Source organism: Chiloscyllium plagiosum, unplaced genomic scaffold, assembly GCF_037043375.1.
Source record: "Chiloscyllium plagiosum isolate Xiang-an unplaced genomic scaffold, Cpla_swu_hap1 HiC_scaffold_8, whole genome shotgun sequence".
Lineage (NCBI taxonomy): Eukaryota > Metazoa > Chordata > Chondrichthyes > Orectolobiformes > Hemiscylliidae > Chiloscyllium > Chiloscyllium plagiosum.
The window spans coordinates 4,968,116-4,981,357 of NW_028270146.1; the positions used below are offsets into that span (position 1 = coordinate 4,968,116).

At 42.4% G+C, this 13,242-nt stretch overlaps 1 protein-coding gene across 3 annotated transcripts in view; it reads left to right on the forward strand.

Annotated features, from left to right (window-relative positions):
* Window positions 1-11,363, forward strand: part of atg2b (autophagy related 2B) — a 115,500-nt gene extending 104,137 nt beyond the window's left edge. For all 3 annotated transcript variants that reach the window (XM_043696875.2, XM_043696877.2, XM_043696876.2), the window contains exons 41-42: window positions 7,907-8,056; window positions 8,727-11,363. In XM_043696875.2, the coding sequence (XP_043552810.2) occupies window positions 7,907-8,056; window positions 8,727-8,957 (381 nt within the window). In that variant the 3' untranslated portion in view covers window positions 8,958-11,363. The remainder of the gene's footprint in view (window positions 1-7,906; window positions 8,057-8,726) is intronic.
* Window positions 11,364-13,242: the final 1,879 nt, after the last annotated feature.

The window sequence follows — 13,242 nt, forward strand, 5'->3', positions numbered from 1 at the left end:
TGAATTGTGTAATTTTTCTTCCTTCATTCATTCTTCGATAAGAGCATCACTGACAAAGTTGGAGATTATTACACATTCCTAGCTGCCTCAAAATGTGTGTGTTGTTAGACATAGATCAGAGGGCAATTAATGTCAGACTGGAGTAATACAAAAGCCAGACTGATTAAACAGGGTGGTTTGAAATAAAACAGAGCATGCTGGAACAACTCAGCAGGTCTGACAGCATTTGTGCAGGGAGAAACAGAATTGATGTTTTGAGTCCTCTGGCTTTTCTTTGGAACTGAAGGGGCTTTGAAGTGATGTTTATGTTACTGACCAAGGGCATGGAGGAGCGAGTGGAAGGCACCCTGATGAAGGGCGTGCTAATGTTGGTAAATGAACAATTGAGATGTAAACTATGTATTAATGAGAGGTGTGAATAGGAGAAAATAGACCAGCTCAGCAAAGAGCAAAGCCAGCAAGACATGGGTCTGAGGGTGGGGTTAATCAAAATGGAGGACAGTGTTCATGGCCTGAAGTTGGTGAACTTGATGTTCAGTCCTGAAGGTTGAAAACTAGATGATGTTCTTCCAGTTTTTGGGCTAGATTTCCTTCTTTAATAAAGGAAACAATAGAGTTGTTAACGATAGTCTAACAACTCCATGGTCACTTTGAAATTAGCTAATCATTTCCTCAAATGTTTGTATTGAACTTCAACTTCTATGAATTTTAAGCCAAGTTTTCAATATTACTATTATAGGCTCCTGTATTATTTGTGGAATCTTTTACTGATTTTATATTTATTTAAAAGTCCAGTTATTGAACATGTATTTTGATTTTTTAATATTTATACCCCCAAGTAAATCCAGTAGAGCAAGAGATTCTCTCTGATGGCATTTCTTTCCACAGAAGGGAGACATTTTCTCTCTTCAAGAAAGGAAATAGGGAAATCCCCGGCAATTACAGACCAGTCAGTCTCACGTCTCACGTCTGTCGTCTGCAAGGTGTTAGAAAGGATTCTGAGGGATAGGATTTATGACCATCTGGAAGAGCATGGCTTGATTAAATGCAGTCAACACGGCTTTGTGAGGGACAGGTCATGCCTCACAAACCTTATGAAGTTCTTTGAGGATGTGACTAGGAAAGTTGATGAGGGCCGAGCTGTGGATGTGGTGTATATGGACTTCAGCAAGGCATTTGATAAGGTTCCCCATGTTAGGCTCATTCAGAAGGTCAGGAGGAATGGGATACAGGGGGATTTAGCTGTCTGGATACAGAATTGTCTGGCCAACAGAAGACAGCGAGTGGTAGTAGAAGGAAAATATTCTGCCTGGAAGTCTGTGGTGAGTGGTGTTCCACAGGGCTCTGTCCTTGGGCCTCTATTGTTTGTAATTATTATTAATGACTTGGATGAGGGGATTGAAGGATGGGTCAGCAAGTTTGCAGACGACACAAAGGTTGGAGGTGTCGTTGACAGTATAGAGGGCTGTTGTAGGCTGCAGCGGGACATTGACAGGATGCAGAGATGGGCTGAGAGGTGACAGATGGAGTTCAACCTGGATAAATACGAGGTGATGCATTTTGGAAGGTTGAATTTGAAAGCTGAGTACAGGATTAAGGATAGGATTCTTGGCAGTGTGAAGGAACAGAGGGATCTTGGGGTGCAGGTACATAGATCCCTTAAAATGGCCACCCAAGTGAACAGGGTTGTTAAGAAAGCATATGGTGTTTTGGCTTTCATTAACAGGGGGATTGAGTTTAAGAGTCGTGAGATCTTGTTGCAGCTCTACAAAACTTTGGTTAGACCGCACTTGGAATACTGCGTCCAGTTCTGGAAACATGTGGATGCTTTGGAGAGGGTTCAGAGGAGGTTTACCAGGATGCTGCCTGGACTGGAAGGCTTAACTTATGAGGAGAGGTTGACTGAGTTCGGACTCTTTTCATTGGAGAAAAGGAGGAGAAGAGGGGACCTAATTGAGGTATACAAGATAATGAGAGGCATAGATAGAGTTGATAGCCAGAGACTATTTCCCAGGGCAGAAATGACTAACGCAAGGGGTCATAGTTTTAAGCTGGTTGGAGGAAAGTATAGAGGGGATGTCAGAGGCGGGTTCTTTACACAGAGAGTTGTGAGAGCATGGAATGCGTTGCCAGCAGCAGTTGTGGAAGCAAGGTCATTGGAGACATTTAAGAGACTGCTGGACATGCATATGGTCACAGAAATTTGAGGGTGCATACATGAGGATCAGTGGTCGGCACAACATCATGGGCTGAAGGGCCTGTTCTGTACTGTTCTATGTTCTATGTTCTATTTTGGTTTGTTTAATATTAGACCTTGCTTGTCAATTTTTCACAAAGTCTGCTTTTTTAACTTAAGGTTCATAATTAACTTGCATAATTTTAGACAGTTAATTAAGTATGACAATTTAGTTATTGTAACATAAAGAGTTACAGACTCGATAACAAGTTCCTCTTCCTGACTCCTGGGATGAGGGAGATACAAGGAATGTTTGGCCCAGTTGAGCTTTACCTACTGATTAGGAGATGGATCTTATTGAAATATTTGAGGTCTGCGGGGATTTTGACAGAGTGGATGGTGAAAGGATGTTTCCCATTGTGAGAGACTAGAACAAGGGAAAATAATTTAAACATAAGGGGCATTTAACATGGGGATGAAGAAATTGTTTCTCTAAGGGTTGAGAGTTTATGGAACTCTTTATTTTATTAGTTTGTGGAACGTGGATATCACTGACCAGGCCAGCATTTATCGCCCATTTCTAATTGCTGAGAAGGCAGTTAAGAGTCAACCACATTACTTTGGGTGTGGAGTTACATGTAGGTCAGACCAGGTAAGGATGGCAGATTTCTTTCCCTAAAGGGCATTAGTGAACCAGATAGGCTTTTTCAAACAGTCAACAATGGTTTTGTGGTCTTCATTAGACTATTAATTCCAATATTTCTTGAATTCAAATTTCAAATGCATCTGGAAACTGATGTGCAGAACCTCCCAGGAATTATGAACAATGTGAATAGGAAAGGTTTAGAGAGATATGGGCCAAGTGCTGGCAAATGGAATTAGATTAGGTTAGAATATCTGGTCGGCATGGACAAGTTGGACTGAAAAGTCTGTTTCCATGCCATATATCTCTTTGACTTTGACTCTTTGACCCACAACATTCATGTTACCACACCCAAAATGAAACAAAAACTTCTGTCTGTCCTTAGCTGTCTGAGAAACAACTTTTCAGTATCTAATTCTTGCTGGGATTAACCTTATTTGATATTTTATATTACCCGATGGCCATGGAATGTAGAACAATGGAGGTCTGTAGTTAAAATCCTGGTAAATATCCAACAACTTTGCCAGTGATTTTATCTTTCACCATCTTTGTTTGTGATCTTTGCTGTTTATGAATGTTAGCTTTTCATTTCCCTCATGTATCATGTTTGCGGAATTTCTGCTTTGAGTAACTCACCTCCTGACTCCCCAAAGCCTGTGATGGAATACTCCCTACCAGCCTGGACGGGGGCAGCTCCAACAACACTCAAGAAGCTTGACACCTCCTCCTTATGCACCTCAATCCCATCTAGTCTAGTAGCCTGTATCTCAGTATTCTCCTCGACCACATTGTCTTTTTCCAGTGTGAATAGTAACGAAAAGTATTCATTTAGCGCTTCACCATCTCCTCTGACTCCATGCGCAACTTCACACCACTATGCTTGATCGGTCCTAATCATACTCTTGTCATTCCTTTATTCCTGATGTACCTACAGAAAACCTCAGGATTTTCCTTGATCCTATCAGCCAATGACTTCTCATGTCCCCTCCTGGCTCTTCTTAGCTCTCTCTTTAGGTCCTTCCTGACTAACTTGTAACTCTGAAGCGCCCTAACTGAACATCCTAACATAAGCCACCTTCCTCTTGACAAGAGATTCAAATTGCTTAGTAGACCACTGCTCCCGCGCTGGACAACTTCCTCCCTGCCTGAGAGGTACATACTTATCAAGGACACCCAGCAGCTGTTCCTTGAATAAGCTCCACATTTCAACTGTGCCCATCCCAATCAGTTTCCTTCCCCATCCTGTGCATCCTAATTCTTATCTAATTGCATCGTAATTGCCTTTCCCCCAGCTATAACTCTTGCCCAATGGTATATACCTCTCTCTCTCCATCTCTAAAGTAAACATAACTGAATTGTGGTCACTATCACCAAAGTACTCACCTATCTCCAAACCTAACACCTGGCTTGGTTCATTACTCGGTACCAAATCTAATGTGGCCTTGCCCCTTGTAGGCCTGTCTACATACTGTGTCAGGAAACCCTCCTGCACATTGGACAAAAACTGACCCATCTAAAGTACTTGAACTATAGTTTTCCCAGTCAATATTTGGAAAGTTAAAGTCCCCAATAACAACTCCCCTGTTACTTTTGCACCTATCGAAGATCATCTCCTATCCTCTATATCTCTGCAAATATTCAGAGGCCTATAAAATAACTCCCAATAGGATGACCTCTCCTTTCCTGTTTCTAATCTCAGCCCATACTACCTCAGTAGACAAGTCCTCAAACATCCTTTCTGCAACCGTAATACTGTCCTTGACTAACAATGCCTCACCTCCCCCACCTTTACTATTTTCTCTCTCCTTACTGAAACATCTAAATCATGGAACCTGCCACAACCATTCCTGTCCCTGCTCTCCCCATGTCCCATTCCAAGTGCCAGGTACCAACCCATGCTGCAAGTTCACCCACCTTATTCCGGATGCTCATGGCGTTGAAGTAGACATACTTCAAACCACATTCTTGCCTGCTGGTGCCTTCTTGCGATGTTGAAATCTTAGTTCTGACCTCACTACTCTCATCCTCACGTGTGCTTGCACTGTAATTTCAGTTCCCATTCCCCGCTGAACTAGTTTAAACTCACCTGAAAAATATTAGCAAACTCCACCCCCCCCCCCCCCCCCCCCCCCAAGGATATTGGTACCCCTCTGGTTCAGGTGAAGACAAACCTGTTTGTAGAGATCCTATCTAACCCAGAATGAGCCCCAATTATCCAGGAATCCAAAACCCTCCCTCCTGCACCATCCCTGTGGCCACGTGTTCAACTCCTCTCTCTCCCTGTCCTCACCTCGCTAGCACGTGGCACAAACCAGAGATAACAACTTTTTGTTCTTGCTCTCGGCTTCCATCCTAGCTTCCTGAATTTCTACCTTAAATCCCCTTTTCCTACCTGTGTTGTTGGTGTGTATGTGGACCACAACTTGGGGCTGCTCCCCCCTCCCCCTCATGGATCCCAAAAACACGATCCAACACGTTACAAATCCTAGCACTTGGGAGGCAACACACCAACCGTGAGTCTCTCTCATTCTCACAGAACCTCCTGTCTGTCCCCCAATTATGGAGTCCCCAATGACTAATGCTCTGCTCCTCTTCCCCCTTCCCCTCTGAACAACAGGGACAGACTCTGTGCCAGAGACCTGTGCCCCATTGCTCACCCTGGTAAGTCCTCCCCCCAAACCCCCCCCCCACCCCCAAAAAACAATATCCAAAATGGTATGCTTGTTGTTGAGCGGAACGGTCACTGCCTGCCGGTTCCCTTTCCATCTCCTAGCGGTAACCCATCAACCTTCTTCTTGTACCTGAGGTGTGACTACCTCCCTCTAACTCCTCCCAATAATCCCCTCCGCCTTTCAAATGATCCAAAGTTCATCCCGCTCCAGTTCCCTAACACTTTTCAAGAAGCTGGAGTTGCATATCCCACAGATGCAGTCAGCAGGGAATGGTGACCCTTACCTCCCACATTCTACAGGAGACATTCAACTGCCCTAACTTCCATTCCAACTATTCAAAATTCCCAGTGAGACTACTGAAAAACTAAAAAGAAAATAAAGAAACTAATCACTTTACCAATCCGGCACACATAACCTTTTGTTTTGGTTAGAGGAGGAGGAGGATGGGTGGGAGACACTACCTGAGTTGTGTTCCGGTTAAAGCAACCATCCAAATATAAAGCCTCACTTACCCAGCAGTCCCATGCCCGCTCCTGCTCAGTGTGCACTCCATCTATACATAAGATAAGCTTTTATATCTTTTAAAATTTATCTTCCCATCGGACCTCTGGTCCTCACTGTCACTCCTCCCACTCGAACTGCTGCCAAAACAATGCCTTCTTTTCTACCCTATTAACTTATCCTTCCATTTTAAGGGATCTGTGCACAAGCAATCACTCTTCTTCTGAGCTTCCTAGAGTCGTGTTATTCATTGAGTACTCTCTTGTCTTGTTCCTTCTTCCAAAGTGCATCACCTCACATTTATCAGGGTTTAATTACAACTTCCACTGAATTGCCTATCTGACTAATCCATTTATATCCTACTAAGTTAAAAATCACACAACACCAGATTATAGTCCAACAGGTTTAATTGGAAGCACTAGCTTTCGGAGCACCGCTCACTATCAACCACCTAGCCAATCTTTGTGTCATTGCAAACTTACTCATCTAGTCCCACTGTGAAAGGCTCACCTCAGCCTTGCGTGGCAGTCTTGGCCCCATTTTCTAGGGTAGCCTGAATCCAGGAGCCATTAATTAAACTGTGATGAACTTTCAGTTTTTTCATCTTATTTATGATGTCTATCATTAATTTAGGCATGGTGGTACGGCAAGTTATAACCTTTTCATTGTCACATTTATTTTTCAAAATATACAATCGATTGCTGTTCTGTTCTGTTGTCATTCCCATCACATTCCCAACTATATCCATTATGAATATCACAAACAATAAGGGACCCAGCACCATTTCCTGTGGTACACCCACTGCACACTGGGCTCCAGGCCTTCTATCACCACCTTCGGTCTCCTGTCCCTAAGTCAGTTTTGGATCTATCTTTCCGAGTTACCCTGGATCCCATGAGCTATTACTTTGTCTATCAATTTCCTATATCAGACCTGTGAAAGGTTTAACTGAATTTCATATAAAATACATCAGCTGTCCCACCATCATCCAAATACTTGGTCACCTTCCTGGAAAATTTCACCAGATCTGTTAAGTATGACCTCTTCTGAGAAAGCCACATTGACTATCCCTAATCAAACCTTGCCTCGCTGAATGGAGACTAATTTGCTCCTTCACTATTTTCTCCAATAGTTTCCCTACCGCTGGTCTATCTCTACCACCTTTCTTGTATGGTGGAACCCTATTAGCTCTCCTCAAGTCCTGTGGCACCTCTCCTGTGGCCATAGACAATTTGAAACTTTGGATCAGAGCCCCTATAATTCCCTTCCTCATCTCCCACAGCAGCCTGGGAAACAACTCATCTAGACCTGGTAATCTGTCCACTTCTAAATCCACCAAAATCTCCAATGCCTCCTCGCTTCTTATCAATCTGTTCAAGAACATCACAGCCCATCTTCTCAAATTCTGTACTTGCATCCACCCGTTTCCAGTGTAAAGACAGATGTGAATTATAGAGGAACCTCGATTATCTGAAGGACATGGGCGTGGGGGGGTGTATTTTGCTTGGTTCATTGAATGCAGGATAATCGAGGTTCCACTGTACTCCTTTAACATCCTGTCAATGGCCTGCAGCTTCACGCACAAAGGCTGAGACGAGACAAGTAGAATCTGAGCGGTTGGGTGGCATGTAAACGGCAGCACAGATTAGTTAGGCCCAGTTGTCACTTTTCTTTGCTGTTTGTTTGCAATTCAGTGCAGCCATCAATCTCCACCTGAGTATTGGTGGCAATATTCAGTGCATTGGTGGGGGTACTTTAAACATGTAAATAAGTTGCAAGTCTGTCAGGTACTGAAACAGCAATGAAAACAAAAATGTTTAAATGTGAGCTATCTACATAAATTGCACGCATTGACAACTATAATTTATATAAGGAATATCGATGATTGATACTGATTTTTTTTTAAACTGTCAGGCAGCAGCAGAGACGGCCTATGACATGGTTTCCCCAGGCACGACTACACCCGGTTTGATGAGGACCAAGCGTATCTCTCAACACCGATTGGCCCATCAACCTGTTGATTTGCGGGAAGGAGTCGCTAAGGCATACGATGTAGTAAAAGAGGTGAATGGAGATGTTTTCTGGTACATTCAGTAATTTGCAAAGAGCTTCTGAACGATCTCACAATATCACCCAGAACTTTAATTGCACGAATTGTAATAAAATGGATGATATTATAGTCAGAAAATCCCTTCCCTTTTATTTCAGTGTAGTACCTCAAAAGAGTGTTAGTCTGAACTGCCCTCTCTTCCTGTCAGATCAACCACCGACTCCCCATGTCCCTCAATCCCACTGACCTACATTTTTCACATTTCTTTCCTTATACATTTGCAGGATGTGGGTATGGCTGTCCAGGCCAGCATTTATTGCACATCCCTAACTGCCCAGAGGGCAGGTAAGAGCCAGCCACATAGTTGTGGTCTGGAGTCACGTGTAGGCATGATCAGGTAAGGATGGCAGATTCCCTTCCCTAAAGGACATTAGTGAACAAGATGGGACTTTTTTTTTAAACAATAGTTGACAGTAAGAGATGGCTGCCTTTAGGTTTGCTTTTTAATACATTCAAGTTCCACATTCTGTCACAGTAGGATTTGAACCCCTGTCCCCAGGACATTAGTCTGGAGTTTAGGCTGTGAATCCCATGAACGTTTCCGGTTAGACAGGGCCAAGGCCATGGAATATTTCGGCAAGAATCATCTCTTGGTGAGCATGTGATTCTATGTTTTGTATGCAGGGGTTCACGGACACAGCTCACATGATCTACGAGACTGCAGCACGGGAGCATGAGCAGAGGGGTATGACTGGAGCAGTGGGAGGTGTCTTGCGGCAAATCCCACCAGCTGTGGTGAAGCCACTCATCGTTGCAACGGAGGCTACCTCCAATGTGCTCGGTGGGATGCGAAACCAGATTCAGCCAGATGCCCGTCAGGAAGAGTCCCAGAAGTGGCGTCTTAGCGACCAGTAATTGTCAAAGCAAATATCAGCTTCCCGGGAAAGGACAGAAATGTTCATGAAGCTTTGAACTCCCAATGCTGGGAACCAACCAGGATTCACTACACATTACACTTTCCTGCCTGTATATTTTGGTCTCACTTTGTTCAGTGAAGTAAAAAATACAACAGACAGTATCCTTCAGGTGAGCTGATAATTTGACTGATCTGATGCTGCATAGAATATTCACCCAATGTATTTTAGAGATGGCATGGAGATATATTTTTCAAAAACAGAAGCGTGTGAATAGTGTGACTGCCTCAGCGAGGATTCTGCTGCTCATCTCAGTTTGGCAAGGTCATGGGATTGAGACCGTTGTTGCTTGGATGCACTGCAGATTGTAACCCATCAGCTCTAAGAGTAATCTTGTAGATTCTTAATTTTATTGTTTCCAAAGCAAGGGTGATAATCATTCTGTCATCCTGACTGACATAACTTGTAACTGACAAGCCGATCCAACCCCCGAAACCCAGAACTTGCTTCTGCGCCTGCAACTTTCCATGATGCCAAGCCCATTGCTCAAGCCTTTAATGACTAAACATAATATACTTTCTTTAGCTGTGCACTGACTATCTTGACAATTGCTTGCTGAGACCTTTGCCAGAAATAATTTGGTTTAATTCAAAGGGATATAGTACATTCCCAGTTTTTATTTCTTTTCTAGTGGGCCAGCCTAATATTGTGTGCCCCAGTGCTGCAGTGACAGGACAGATCCAGCACATCGAAAAGATAAGTAACCGAAGCCACACAGCTCATGCAGCTCTGGTATCAGTAGAAGCTTAGCTCCAGCTTGCCTGAACATCCTCTTGGATGGGAAATAGTTTCAGCTTTTGTGAAAATTAAAAAGGGGTATGTTTACTTTGGAGGTGGAAGGGGTTGGCAGGGAAAGGAAATGAGTGGAGGGACATTTGACTGTCCAATACCTATCTGTGCAAAACATTCTGGTTCTCCTGTTGAAATGTTGCATCCCCAATATTCTGCAATAATTATCTTCAATCTGCTGTGGAAACATTTAATCCCCCAAATTATGGAAGAAAACAAACTGCCATTTTGATTAATTGTATCCCAGGGCTTAATTCATATCGGACTATGCAGGCAATCAAACCCAATAATTCTGGATAAAAGAAATGTACTCGGTATTTCAAGGTTCACCCCCCACGCACGCACTAGAACAAAAACGTGCAAACTCCTGCAGCATATGCAGCAGAAAGAGAACTTGCAGTTTTTTGGGAGGGCAGGGAGTGGAGATTTGACTTTCCTGTAAGAGCTGGTGTAAATGATGTTGGTGTTCCAGGGCGTTGACATCCTAAAACCTAATTTCAAATTCTTCTAGTTTGAGTGTAAAACCACATTACATTAAAAACCCACAGATATCAGCAAGCTACAGCATCTTGCTCCCGCCCTTAACCATTTACACTTAGATGAACCCCATTGAATGGAGATGAAGAAAAACAGCCGAGTTATGAATGGGCTAATAACAGGATACTCAGATGAATATTACTTCATAACTACAGTGCAGAGAACACTTCCTGCTTTTCAATCTTATCATTTTGAGTGGGAGAGGGGAAGATTTTTTTCTATTATTTTTTGGGTTTTTTTGTTGGTGCTATCACTTTTCTTCAGCCAATGTTGAGTTGAAAAAGAAATGAACGTTAAGTGGCAAGTGGTGAGCACAGCTTGCTATATAGACCTGCACCTCCAACCTCAGAGGGGCCCCGGCTCAGTTATTATTGTGTTCAGTCTTTCTCGCTTTTTACTCTTGCTCTCAAAAATAAGGCGGGGGCGCTGTTGTTTGGAAGGATAGATGCAACAATCTTACTGCCCATACTTGTGATCTTAAGTATTGTTTTTAAAAATTATTGGGCAAAAGTATAATATAGACAGCACAGGATAGAGTTCTAAACCACCTCCTCATTCCTTGTTACTGAGAGAATTTTAAAAATATAGTCAATAAGAATTAGAAATGTGACTAAATGCCCAAAACTTGTGTATAATTCTTGCTTTTTGACACTTGCACTTAAAAATTAAGTTCCTTGTAACATCACTGTTGTCTATGGGTACAGCTGCACTATGCAGTAGGATTGTTACAATATTTTTGATGCTTTGTATAATTTAATTTTCTTTGTACAGCGGAATTTAAAAAACCTAGCATTTTTGTGAGTTTATTTAGAATTCTGTAACTGTGACAACTGTTTAAATATTTTGAATAATATTGTTGCTGTGGTTGTATCATAGCGTTTGTTAAGAAGGAATATACCATAGGCAATGAACTTAAAGGGAAAAAATAAATAATACAGTCTTGTGTATAATTGTACATGTATATTATCCTGCTTTGTCTGTTGGCTACCATGGTGATGGATTAAATTTATACTGCGTTGACTGACAGCCTAATACTTAATTTTCTGATACTTCTGCAAAATGTCACTTTTACGTACAATCACAGATTTTTTTTTTGTTTATTACCACAATTTATTAGCACCTCTAACATGGTAAAAATATCCCAAGACACTATTTCCATTTCCTTCAACCTGCACCCCAGATATTCTTGAAGGAATCCCTTGTACCTCATGCACTATAGAGCATATGAAAATAAGAAATAGGAGCAGAGGTAAACTAATCATCAAAATCATGGCTGATCTGTTTGTATTTCATATTTCACATTTTCACCTACACCTGATAACCTTTGTTCCCACGCCTATCAAGAATAGCTAGCGATACTTTCAAAATATTTAAAGTCTTCACCACCACTACCTTCTGAGGCGGAGTTCCCAAGTCATACAACCCTGAAAGGAAACAATTATCCTCATCTTCCCTAAAGGGGCAACTCTTTATTTTAGACATGAGGTGAGAGTGACTGCCCTTAACAGCAAGGCCACATTTGACCCAGTGTGACATCAAGGAGACCTAGCAAGACTACAATCAGTGGGAAAACTTTCCACCAATTGGAGTCATACCTGACATATTGGAAGATGGTTGTAGTTGTTGGAGGTCAGTCATCTCAGCTCCAGGACATCTCTGCAGGAGTTCCTCAGGGATAGTGTCCTACGCCAAACCATCTTCAGCTGCTTCAATGATTTTCCCTCCATCAGAAGTGGAGATGTTCACCAATGACTACACAACGTTCAGCATCATTTGCTACTAATCAGATACTGATGCAGTCCATGTTCAAATACAACAAGACCTGGACAAAATCCAGTTTAAACTGAAAAGTGGCAAGTCAGACAAATGGCAGGCAATGATGATCTCCAATAAGAGACAATCTAACCACTGCCCCTTGACATTCAATGAGATTACCATCACTGAATCCTCTACTCAGACTCAGAGTCCTATAGCACAAAAACAGACATTTTGGTCTAACCAATCCATGTTGACCAGAATCCCAAACTAAAGTAGTCCCACTAGCATCTTATTATCAACATCCTTGAGGTTATCATTAACCAGAAACTGAACTGAACTCACCACATAAATAGTGGGCTACAAAAAACAAGTCAGGGGCCAGGAATGTAGTGAGTACCTCCCCTCCTGACTCCCTAAAGCTTGTTCACTATCTACAAGAAACAAGTCAGGAATGTGATGGAATACTCCCCACTTGCCTGGATGGGTGCATTTCCCAAAACACTCAAGAAGCTTGACACCCTCCAGGACAAAGTAGCTGCTTCATTGGCACCACATCCACAAATATCCACTCCCTCTACCACCAATACTCAGTGGCAGCAACATATAGTATCTGCAAGGTACACTTCAGAAATTTACCAAGGCACCTTAGACAGCACTTTCCAATCCCATGATCACTTTCACCTAGAAGGAAGACATATAGCACTGGAGAGGTGCAGAGGAGATTCACCAGGATGTTGCCTGGGATGAAAAGACTGTTTTAAGGAGAGACTGCACAGACTTAAGTTTTGTTTTCCTTCAAGCAGAGTAGGTGAGGGGGATCTGACTGAGATATACAAAATTCTGAGAGGTACAGATAGTAGATTGTAAGAATCTCTTCCCCGTGGCAGACATGTCTAAGACCTGACAGCATAAGTTTAAGATGAGATGTAAGTGCTTCAGAGGAGATCTGAAAAGTTCTGTTTTCACCTTGAGAATGGTGGAAATATGGAATGTGCTGCCTTAAGAGGCTGATGTAGGCAGGTACTCTCAATGTTTAAGAAACATCTGGACATAACAGGCTGTGAACCAGTATAGGTAAATGGAACTAGTTTGTTTGGTGTTTGTTGGTTGGCATAGACATGATGGGTCAAATAACCTATTTC